General features: G+C 36.6%; 2 protein-coding genes and 1 non-coding gene across 3 annotated transcripts; 1 reads left to right on the top strand and 2 right to left on the bottom strand.

Annotated features, from left to right (window-relative positions):
- The first annotated feature begins 5307 nt into the window (after positions 1-5307).
- Positions 5308-10474, top strand: LOC103937848 (peroxisome biogenesis protein 2-like). The gene is made up of 8 exons (XM_009347818.3): positions 5308-5693; positions 6096-6209; positions 6312-6465; positions 7099-7235; positions 7331-7431; positions 8068-8185; positions 9857-10023; positions 10159-10474. Exons 1-8 carry the CDS (start codon positions 5592-5594, stop codon positions 10271-10273), a joined length of 1008 nt encoding a protein of 335 aa, XP_009346093.2. The 5' UTR covers positions 5308-5591; the 3' UTR covers positions 10274-10474.
- Positions 10475-11036: 562 nt separating this feature from the next.
- LOC103937861 (protein THYLAKOID ASSEMBLY 8, chloroplastic-like) lies at positions 11037-11904 on the bottom strand. Its single transcript, XM_009347834.3, has one exon. The coding sequence runs from the start codon at positions 11886-11888 to the stop codon at positions 11136-11138; it is 753 nt and encodes a 250-aa protein (XP_009346109.2). The 5' UTR covers positions 11889-11904; the 3' UTR covers positions 11037-11135.
- A 177-nt stretch (positions 11905-12081) lies between these two features.
- TRNAS-CGA lies at positions 12082-12163 on the bottom strand. Its single transcript has one exon. It is a non-coding gene; the product is annotated as a tRNA-Ser (tRNA).
- Between the last annotated feature and the right edge of the window lie 240 nt (positions 12164-12403).

Below are 12403 nucleotides of genomic sequence, written 5' to 3'. Positions count from 1 at the left end.
TAAGAAATGTAGAATAGTATGTAGCAATTGACAACTGAAGAATGCCTTGAAAGCAACTTTGCATTTTTCCAAGGCACAAAATTACAGTTTATGCATTGCCTCCAATGATACCCATAAATGTACATTGGAGAAGTTGTGTGGTTTATCGAGAGGATTGTATTATACATATATAAAGACAATTGAATCACATAATGCCGTGAACTAGAAGTTCATTGATTAAAATATTTACATACTTTGGCATGACCATCTGGTCATCCAGGATCCTCTATGATAAGTAGAATTATTATAAACTCTAATGGGCATCCATTGTTAAGCGGACATATTGCTATATCAAATGGAAACCTTGCAAGGCTCGTTCTCAAGGGAATTTGATAATTAAACCATTATAATCAAAGATTGATATTGAATCCCCATCACTTTTGGGCCAATTCAATCTCCTCGTGGAACATTTCAATATTTTATGTTTCTGGTTGATGCAAATCCTCGGAGCTTTCAGCCTCACTTTACTACTTCTCGTTGCCTTTGTTTTTCTTCTTGTCTTTTAAATTATTATTGTTATTAGCTTTATGATCAGGCATAGCTCTACATGCTTCCCTGGCTTGGTTAATTTCTTGATCAAAATCTTTGGTTCCACATTCCTATGTATTGCCACATTTTGCAGCCTTACTCGATGGTTAGATGTTTGCCTCTTGTCCACTCAAAGCATAGCTTTTGCGAAACTTCTTGCTCAAATAATTAAACTACGAGCACATTTCCCAGATCATCCTATTAAGTCAATTCGACTTGATAACACTAGTAAATTTATGTCTCAAACTTTTGATGATTATTACATGATACTAAAGAGTGATATTGCACACCATGTTCTTCATATCTATACTCAAAATGGTTTAGCATAAACATTTATCAAGTTGCTTCAATTAATCGTTCGCGCACTGCTCATGAAAACAAAATTGTCAGTTTCTACATGTGGCCATGCCATTTTACATGGTGCATCATTAGTTCGATTGAGACTTGTTGCCAACTATCAATATTGCTTAGTACAAACTTGTGTTTAGGCATCAACCAAACATTTCACATTTACGAGTTATTGGTTGTGCTATTTATGTGCCTATTGCACCGACACAGTGTACTTAAATGGGACCTCAATGCAAATTGGGAATTTATGTAAGCTTTTATTCATCATCTATCATTCGATATTTGAAGCTCTTGATGGGTAATAATTTTACCGCTTCATTCATCTCAATTATTTCACAAGAAGAAAAGGATGAAAACAGAGGATTTCTTGAATTTCAAGTAGTGAGTTTTACCAATAGGATAGTGGAGCGGGGAAAGAGGCCTACTACATGTACTGTGGATTAGTAATCGGTGAAAAAAATGAACAATTGAAGCTATTAGTATGATTGATCAAACAAGTACTAAGGGTATTCGATAGATTTCTTTCATTTCCGAATTTGCTTGTGTAAAGTCATAGCATTAGTATGAGTTTATTAACCGCGTAAGGGCGATCCATTTTGATGACGAATTCCACAATAACGAGAAAAAAAGATTCATCAATCACACTTCTAGAAAAAGGCACTAGTCGTATTGGGATCGCAAATCCCAAGTTTGTCTATGGGGGCAGATCTAATTATATTAGTGCCTATAATTGATTTCTGCTATGTAATACTAATCGATAAGGCCTCATTGGTAAGTGCTACAAGATCTCGTACATTGGAACCCATACTCAAATATGTTTGCATTGTTTCAATAAAAACGACAATTTTTCCGTTATTGGGGGAAGAAAATACTGTTCTAGAAGAAAAACGAGAATTGACATGGGATGGATCCACCTTGTCTCATTTTGATTTACGAAGCACTCAATGTGAAAATGAAGTGAGAAGAATCATTCATCTTCAAAGTATTGCCAAGCAAATGTCAGATGCATTTAATGATGCAACAAAGTGACAAAATCACATATACCAACTGCAAATGCTCCTTCAAGAATTAATGTCCCTATTTGGTAGAATAATATGGCAGTGAATGATTTGTCTATTACACGTCTGAAGCATAGTAAGCCCCCCAGGTTCAAAATATTCAGCTCCTCGAAAGAAAAAGATGAAGACATATTTGAATTCAAATGAATTCATTCATGAAAAGGAAATGAATGAAGAACCTAAAATTCTTGATTCAATACTTTTAGAAAAAGAAAATGTCATTGACAAAACATAAGTCCCTGAAGAGACCAAAGTACATGAAAGTAAATAAATCTCTGTAAATTATGCATGTACTAATTTATTGTGGAATCAAATTAAAACGATCATTGACGATATATTGACATTTGTAGTAGCTACTGAAATCATATTAAGCAAGATATTGAACCTCGCTTTGTTCATGAATGCAAAAAGAGACAAGATTGACCTAAAAGGAAAGTTGCAATCCAGGAAAAATTAAATTCCTTGGAATATGAAGCATTTTTGGACCAATAGTCTAAACCTGCTTGGCATAAACCCTATAGGTTACAAATGGTGTTCATAGGAAAACGCAATGTGAAAAATGAGATTGCAAGATGTTGGGGGACTTTTAGGTCGAGGTGGACTGGGGCTTTATAGATGTTATCTTGCCTCCTTTGGTTCACTTTCGTACCAAATTCAGGAATACCTTGAAAGAAGTAGCATGCCTTAGGAAATACCCCGATTGGATAAATGACTCAAAGATAGCATAATTAAGCAAATAATGGTTTACTCAAGTGAGCCATGGTATGGAAGCTAGAAGTTTATCAGTTTAGCGTGAGAGAGAGGGAGTTTGCATGGTTGCATGATACCCTAGATTGGGTAATTTGGGCTTCCTTGGGTGATCACAAGGTTTCTAATGGCTAGGAAGCTTAAAGGAAAGTCATGGAGAACACTCATGTTACAGTAAGTGATGTTTTCTAAGGCTTGAGGTTGTTCGCACTAAGGGAGTGATTTCCCTAACTTGGTGCTCTATGATCCTTAATCTTCTCCGAACGTTCTCCTTCCCTTTTTTTTGTCGATCCCCTTTCTAACTGACCTCCCTTTTGTAGGTGATTGATTTATTTCCAGGGTTCCTAAGGAATCTCTTATTGTGGCTAAATCTTTCTCCTTCTTTCTCTGGCATAGTTGCAACTTTCCTTCTTGGGAAAACAAAATATTGTCTTGACTTACATATCAAGTATTGTGCTGGTGGAATTTTAGTCCATCAATCAGCTTACATTGAAAAAAGTCGTAAAGCGATTTGGCATGGATAAAGCTTATCCACTCAGCATTTCAATAGTCGGTCAGCCTCTTGACATTAAGAAATATCCATCTCACCCAAAAGAAGATGATGGAATAGTCATTGGTTCAGAAGTACCACATATGAGTGCAATAGGTTCTTTATTGCACTTAGCACAAAGTAGTATACCAGATATAGCTTTTTTCAGTCAACTTGTTAGTAAGATATAACTTTGCTCCAACAATTTGACATTGGAAGGGAATCAAAGATGTTTTACGTTCTCTCGTGGGACAACAGACATAGGCTTACTCTACTCCTAAAAACCCATAAATCACCATAGTCTTGTTGGATATGTAAATGCTGGTTGTCTCTCCGATCCACATAAAACCCGCTAACAAATTGGATATGTGTTCACTTATGGAAATACACAATCTCGAGGTGCTCAACGAAGCAAACAGTAGTTGTTACATCTTACAATAACTTGGAAATAGTTATTCTCCATAAAATCAATCGTGAATGTTTTTTGTTAAGATCAATGATCTATCACATCCTGAATTCATGCAGTCTATCTTCAAAACAAACATTCCTACTATCATTCATGAAGATAATGCAGCGTGTATTGCTCAAAGGAAGGAAGGATTCATGAAAGGTGATAAGACTAATCACATATTTCCAAAGTTTTTCAATACATATAAGCTTCAGAAGGTTAAAGTTATTGATGTCAGAGAAATCCTTTCTAATGGCAATCCGGCTAACCTATTCACCAAATCTTTACCAAAGTGTACATTTCAGAAGTTGGCTCATGGTATTGGATTACACTGACTTATTAATCAGTCGGATTAAAGTAGAATTAGGGAGATACACAGTAGGGGGAGCATCCAGGACACATGGATGTTGTACTTTTTTTCTTTCGACTAGGATATTTTTCACCAGTTTTTCCTATTAAGGTTTTAACGAAGAAAACATAAGCATACTTGACACTATATCAATAATCCAAGTAAAGTTGTACTATTTTTCTTCGCTACAATATTTTCTACTGAATTTTTTCTGGTAAGGTTTTAACGGGCAACTTATGTTGTTATGTGGGCATCCAATATGAATGATGAAGAAGAAAAACAACATGCACCCAAAGTGGACTGTGTTTTTTCTATTGAATTTTTTTCTGGTAAGGTTTTAATTGGCAACTTATGTTGTTATGTGGGTATTCAAGGTGAGTGTTGTGAAATATGATATGAATATCATACATATGAATGATGAAGAAGAAAAACAACATGCACCAAAAGTGGATTGTGTTTACACCAATTAAAGGCTTTAGGTAGGATGAGTTTTAGGGAGATAAAATAGTAAAATGAATGAGGACTTCACTCATTTCATTTATTTCCTACGGTGTAAGGCTTCCCTATATAAAGAGACATTTGTAATGTAAATATCATCCCATTTTTATCAACCCATAAACAATATGTGAGAACTTTTCTCTTTCCTTTACACAAGAAAAGAAGAAAAACATAAAGATAATACCGCTTTCTTTCACATCTCTTCTTTTACGTCTATTTCACTTGTCTAACATTAGCGCAAAAAAATAAACTGTGTGATACATTGCTCATGTTCCACTTCGATCTTTAGGTTTTCTCTCTTCACAAGTGTAATTTTCTTTAGACAATTTGGAGTGTAAAATAAAAATTTTGAAATGTCAATAACAATTCCCTTTCAAAATTATTAGAAATTTTTCAGTTTTTTTCACTTGTGAAAACATTTAGTTGACATTGTAGTTTTAATTTGATTCGAAACTTTTGTTTCCCTAATTTTTATACATCCTCCAGTAATATGACAACAAATAAATATAAGAATTTGTTCAAATATGTTTCTCAATGAATGAGAAGAACTAGGTAAGTAACTTTAATTCAATGAACTCTATGGTCAGTTGTGACTTTTCACTTATAAATGAAAAATTTTAAGTTTGGTTCACGCTTAAAATAAATTTAAACTGCATCATTGTTAATTTATCGTGAGACTTAACCAATTTTGTTGAAAAACTCTATGGTCAGTTAGATATTTCTAGTTGAAAGTTCTAAAAGAAATTTGAAAATAGGGAACAAAAGCCCTTTCTATATGTAACCCTAAACCCTGGGAAATACGATTTCCAGTGAATATAGCTTTTTACCGGTAGCTGATGGTAGCATTACCAAAACTCAACCGCCCTTGTACGGAGAGAGAGGGAGAGAGAGAGAGCCTTGAGAAGAGCACCTACCCATCCACGACTCCGCCGTCCACCCCCAATCTCAAATCAAAACTCCAAATCAATTTCATTCGGTTCGCAATCGCCGAACCCTTCAAAGAAGAAGAAGAAGAAGGAGGGGATTGTTGAATTGTTCAGTCGTTCGATGAGTAGCAGTAGTAATGTTCGACCACCAGCACAAGACGCTTGGCTTCAAGCTTACAAGTCCTTACTTCCACAGTGGCAATCCATCTCTCACTCCCACCAGGTTCCTTCTTCCTTTCATAATTAATTTACTTGCCATTTAGCTTTCATGCCTCTGCTATCAATTTAGTTCAATCTTTCAATTTCTGGATTTCCCAAGGTTACTTACGTTTGTGGGTTTTTATTTTTTTATTTTTAGATTAAATTCAGTCTTTTGATTAGAATTAGCACATAAATAGAACCAGTGAATTCTCAAAAAAAAAAAAAAAAAAAATGGTAATTTAATGGCAAAACAAAACCAAGTATTTATTAAATCTAAACTTATTCTGTTTAAAAGAATCTTCTTTCTATCGGGGTATTGCTTAAATGCGTGCATACACATGTGTTGGGGTGTTTATGTGAATTTGTTCAAGTTGAATTACCTTAGTTATCGTGTGTTGTTGATTAATGAGGAATTCTTTTGCAGTCAATAATCCCAATTTCGATATCTAGAGTTAACCAATTCGATGCGGGAAGGCTGGACATTGAAATGTCAGCCATGTTGAAGGAACAGTTGGTTAAGGTCTTCTCCTTAATGAAGGTATCTCTCCTTGTCTCGGCTTATAGTGCTAGTCCTCAAAGCGAGTAACCATGCATAGCTATTACAGAATCCCTAAACTGTTATTATTTTCATTGGGATTAGCCAGGAATGCTATTTCAATATGAAGCAGAACTTGATGCTTTCCTCGAATTTCTTATCTGGCGATTCTCAATTTGGGTGGATAAACCTACCCCAGGAATCGCGCTCATGAATCTGAGGTATAGAGACGAGCGTGCTGTGGAAGCAAGAGGAAAAGGTAAGAAGTTCTGGAAATTTGTTGCATAGGTTGGCTCTAGGTTCTAGGCAAAGTTGTGTGACCGGTGAGGTTAAGGAGGAACCAAAGAAGATGAGCTTTCTAAATATTGTTGTCTTGGCACTGATTTATATGAGTCATCGTGGCTTAATGTTCTTCTTTTGGCATTGGAATAAATGGAGTTATATTCTCCAGGCGGTTCTGCTTTGTTTGGTGTGCATGCACTTTGTCCCAAGATTGATCATAAATTGCTGCTTTAGGTGATATACAATAACCAAAAGTGTTGATATTGTTATATTTCTAGAAAATTTTACTTTTCTTCCCTATATTAGTTGTTAACAAATATGATTATACTCTCACAACAGAATAACAAACGTACACCAACTTTATATGACATATCTGAACGAACATTCTAGACTTTGTTAAAGTAGAAGTTTTCAATTCCAGATAATTGTCTGATGTAGTAACCAGGCTGTTCCTAAATTTGCCAATCATAAATTGAGCTGTGAACAGTTATATTTTGTCTGATATATGCAATTTGAATTTTTTTTCATTCAGCTTGTTTAATGTACATCATAATTACATGTAGTATTCCTATTTGTTGTACTTATGGTTTTGTCTTCAACTTATTTACAGTCAGAACGGGTTTGGAAGGACCTGGACTTACAGTTGCACAGAAGCTTTGGTATTGTGTTGCTACTGTTGGTGGTCAATACATATGGGCACGTGTGCAATCGTTTTCTGCTTTCCGTAGGTGGGGCGATTCTGAACAGGTATTGTTTTCTTTTCAATCTCCTTTTTTCCCCTTCATTACACCATTCGGAGAATTATTGAAGCAGGCAAATGAGGTGCTCTGCATTTTATTCAGAGGTCAGTGGCACGAGGAGCATGGATTCTGATACAACGTATAGAAGGACTTTACAAAGCTGCCTCATTTGGCAACCTGCTTTTATTTCTTTACACAGGAAGGTATGCAATTTGATAATTGAAAGATGGTGTCATTTAATCAATGTACTCGTGTGCATGCGACTTTAAGCAAATTTTTTCAGAAACTGAGGCTGCATTTTCTAGAGAGGATTAGATTGGATAGGATAACTCACTAGGTTCTAGGCATATGGAAGAAATGGAGGAACCTTCCAACTGAAGGCTGAATTTGCTTCATGAGTTATCCACCTTCTACCATCAAACATTCAAACTTGGACAAAATTTGCAAATTGTCATTCATTTCTTCCTTCAGTATGCCTTGAATCTAGCGAGTTATCGTATCAAGCCAATCCTCATAACACAGCTTAGAGTGCATAAGTGCACTACCTGTAGAGTTGGTAGTTTCTGTTCCCTGGACATGTTAAAACATATAACTGAACTTGCAGCATCGTATGTAATATTTTTTAATGGAAATTATTTTTTTTTTTTTTATATTGCATGAACCTTTTGATATTCATCTTTGTTCATTTACTTCCATTTTGTATAGGTCAACGTGTTGAAGCTGCATGTATAATATAATAATGTGAGAATTTTTTCATGTGATGTTCTTAATGTGAACTAGGAATAGCATTTCCCTTGGCAAGCTTGCAGAACTTTACATATTACATGTTGATGATGCAGGTATAGGAATCTAATTGAAAGAGTTTTAAGAGCTAGGCTGGTCTATGGAAGCCCTAATATGAACAGAGCAGTTAGCTTTGAGTACATGAACCGCCAGTTAGTATGGAATGAATTCTCGGTATGCCCTTCTATTTGATTTATCATTTTAATTATTGTATAAGGTGAGTTTACATTCGTAGTTTGAGGAATTGTCACTCTGACGCACACCAAGTAATTCTATCTATGATTTGGTAGTAGGGGATTGGCTCAAAACAGCTGATAGCTTAGTTGATACTGGAAAAATTCTAGGTTATTTGAAAGCTCATCTCAATGCTTATTTTGTTGGTTTGGGTTCATTTCACTGTCTATCTTTCCATCTGTCACAAATGAATAGTCGTCAAGGTTTTTTAAGGATGAAGTTTATGTGCAGTTCTTTTTCCTTTTATCGGAGTTGAATCTTTCGTTAAAGGGATTTGTTCTCAATATTTATGATTTTGCGGTTTTCTGTACTGATGAACAGTTAAATGTGATATGACAGATATATGAGAACAATTCTGTTATTTCAAATCATGTTTTCCACATTTCACCAATTAGAATCAGCATAGTATCTGCTTCCCTCTCATTTAATGCATTCATTGGGGGAGACTCAGGGCTCAGAATTGATGGAATTTGTATTTAGTTAGGGTTGTTGATACTTTCATTTTTTGATATGACAAGTAGTATTGAAGACCAAATTATAAAGGATCTTCTCCCAAATGTTTCCTTAACGATAGCAGTAGAACAAAAGTCACCATCGGACTCAAAGAATGAACCTTCCTTCCAAGATGTATGACGTCCAACCCAACTTCAGACTCTTTCTTCCTGACCTATTTAACTCTCTGTCCGCAGTTATTTAGGTGGTATCCCAAAATTCAAGGACAACCGCTGCCCTGAATCACAATTAAAAACCCAGAAATAGATCGATGGCTTGTAATAGAACTTATGCTTGATAGAAATATTAGTATCATATGTAGTTGACGAATGAGGTGCGTTCATTAGAAATTAAAAAATTCAGACAAAAAAATGGCAAAAAAGAAAGTATTCGTAAAGAAGCTTTTTAGTTAATAAGTGAAAAGCTTGCTCCCTTTTAGTTCCATGTTAATGTGATTAAGTGGTTTCTAGAGATCGTATGTGTCAGTTTTATCTCTGCAACTGCTCAAACTGCACGAGGTTCCGCCCCTTTTTTTCTGCCTAGGTTGCATGCGTCTTGGCATGTGATTGCATTGATTTGAAAACAGACACCTACATTTAGGTACGATGATTTTATGTTTACAATATTTAGTCCATTCTGACAAAGCACAACCATTTTCAGAGTTCTTTTTGCAAGGAAAGCTCTAGGTTATGTGCTCAATCCTTAATCCTTCTTGCACGATGTTAAATACACAAACCAATGACCAAGGTTAACCAAATGGATATGTGCAGTCATTCTCCATCTTACAGAGCAAAAACATTTTCAGAGTTTTGGATTTGCGAGGGAAAGTTCTAGATTTTGTACCAATCCTGAATTCATATCCATGACTCATACATCCATGGCATTCTTTTAGGTACTGAAACTAGAAAAGAAAAAAACAATATTAATTACTTGATTGGACTGTTGCAAATGTATACACTTGGTGTGTGCGCGCGTGCTTCTCTTTAGATTTTTGTTCTGCCTAATGATCTTTACATCTTTGCCTTATGATTTGTTGTTCTGGTGTCCGCTTTTGGGTTTACTTTATGGAATTTCGCATAACATTGGATAGAACTTAAAGAGTCCTTGTGCTGATGGCAGGAGATGTTATTGCTACTACTTCCTCTTCTAAACTCATCCTCTATGAAAAAACTTCTAAGTCCATTTTCCAAAGATAAATCATCAAGTTCAAAGGAGGATGACCTTACTTGCCCCATTTGCCAGTCCAGTCCAACCGTTCCCTTTCTCGCTCTTCCATGCGAGCACAGGTACATCACTAAATCTGATCCATCTTTGAGTTTTTTTTATCAAAATTAAGCGAAAATATTCGTTAGACAAAATGATGATTTACAGTAGCGATTTGATATTTATCGTGCAATGTAATAATTGTTCATGTTGGGCAGATACTGTTATTACTGCCTTAGGACGCGGTGTGCTGCAGTCCCAGCTTTCCGATGCTCCAGATGCAATGAGCCGGTGGTCGCAATGCAGCGGCATGTTAGCGAGCCAAAGCAATGATTGATTACAGTGGAGAAGCAAAGCAGTTTATAGTATAAGCACAAGTGTATAAACTAATGCTTGAAAGTAGCATTACTTTATTTCCTCCTCCTAAGAAAAACCTTTTAATTGAGGGGAAAATAACATATGAAATTTAGAAATCTTGCTCCTTTTAGAATCATTCATTCATCTATTGATTAGAGAGAGCTTCATTCTTTTGCCTTTTTGATCTCTCTATGCCCTTATCCGTTATACCTTTTGTGTGAATTTGATCTGCTTTGGAACTAACTCAATTAAGAAAATTTGGTAATTAATTAATATAAGTTTGTAAAAATTCTCACATTTGTGTTTACCAGAGACATCGTATGAGGTAATAACGTCGGTTTTAGACTAATTTGGGGCGTACGTATATTTCAAAATAAGGAATTGTTATTGGCATTTCAAAATTCTCATTTGACACTCTAAATTTTCGATATTTAAAAAGAATAGTACACTTGTGAGGAGTGTGTAATGAAATTTTTGAAGTACTAATAACAGTTATCTTCAAAACCTGTCAATTATGTGCTAAAGTAAGGAAATACCGGTGTTTTAAGATTGAATCGACCAGCAAATTGTTTTTATGTTCCTAGTTAATTATTTTGTGCGTCAGTCTCCTAAATTATATAATATATACAAAGCAAGTTAGGTAATACCGTTGATTTCAGACCGATTTGCTCGCATATTATTTTGAAAGCTTATCTGAAGTAATGGAAATACAATTTACCAAAGAAAAAGACAATTGAAATTAATTGAATAGCCCAAATTGTTTCATTAGAATGTGGATAAATAAACATTTTGGATGGTGTAAATAAAAACTCCCTCCTTAAAATTTCCTTCACTAGTTTTATACACTTGAATTCTCCAAACTACCCTTCAACCGGCTCCCAAATTTCAAATCAACCTCATCAGCCAACCCAGCCTCCCCTAGTCTCCTCAATCCCTTACTCAAAACCCTAACCATATACTCATCCGCTTTAAACCCAATAGACCCCCACCCATTCCTCTTCAGCATCTCGTAAATCCTGACCGTTGATTCCCTCCTATCAGCCCCAATAACGGCCCTGATCAGCCTTATCAGCCCCTTATCGCTCTCCCACTGGACCCCACTCTCTGTCTCCAGATCACAAATCAAACGGTCCATGTCCTCCCCCATCTCATTTCTCGCCAGCGCCAGCGCCATCTCAGCGTAAACGGATAAGTCGGGCGGGTATTCCGATCGGACGGCGGAGAAGACTTGGAGGGCCAGGTGGCACTGGTCCTGTCGTAGAAGCTCCCGGAGAGCGGCGACGAGGTCGGCTTTGATTAGGCGGGAGAGGGTTTTGGAGACAAGGGCGGGGAATTGGGCCGGGTTGGATCTTTGCGCCCGTTTGAGGGTTTGAACGGCTTGGATGGCCTCGATGCTGAGGACCCGGCCTTTGACCAAAGGTCCACGGTTGTCGCGTGGTCCGCACCGTATGAAACGCGGGTTGTGGAGCGGGTAGGTGTGGGTGCGACTGGTTTGGGCGAGTGGAAGTGGGTTGCGTTCGTGTGCAGTGAGGAAGCCATGTATGCGAGTGGAGAGGAGATGGAAAGCGGAGGCAGGTGGTAAAAGGTGCATTGGATTTTGATCTGTAATGACGAATTTGCCCTTTTAAAAGAAAATAAAATATGATTTTTTGGTGGAGAAACCAAAAACAAAATAAAATATAAAAAGCAAACGTAACAACGGGTTTTAGTATTTTTATGTATAATGACGATTCCGCCCCGGAAATTAATTAGTTTGGAAAAAGGGAAAGAAAATAGATAAAAATCGTCGACAGCAGGATTCGAACCTGCGCAGGCAAAGCCCAACAGATTTCGAGTCTGTCTCCTTAACCACTCGGACATATCGACGCTCTCGATCAGTGCATTCCACTAATCATTTTTATAAATATAGTATTAAACGGGCCTTTGATGGGCCAGATATTCTAAGCTGAAATGATGTCTTCTGGGTTCTGGCAGGCTTAAGAATTAGGTGACCCTCTGCATGTTTTATTTCCTACAGTCCCGTTCTCCTAGGCATTGGAGTTTAAAAATTGAGGTTACCTCTACCATTCGTCTTAACGGAGTTTAACCTTCCATTATTCCGGCTTA

Source organism: the organism of the source record quoted next, unplaced genomic scaffold (genome assembly GCF_019419815.1).
Source record: "Pyrus x bretschneideri cultivar Hongxiangsu unplaced genomic scaffold, Pyrus_bretschneideri_v1 Contig20, whole genome shotgun sequence".
Classification (NCBI taxonomy): Eukaryota; Viridiplantae; Streptophyta; class Magnoliopsida; order Rosales; family Rosaceae; genus Pyrus; species Pyrus x bretschneideri.
Note: the sequence above shows the minus strand (reverse complement) of the source record. Positions and strands in the feature narration are given on the sequence as shown.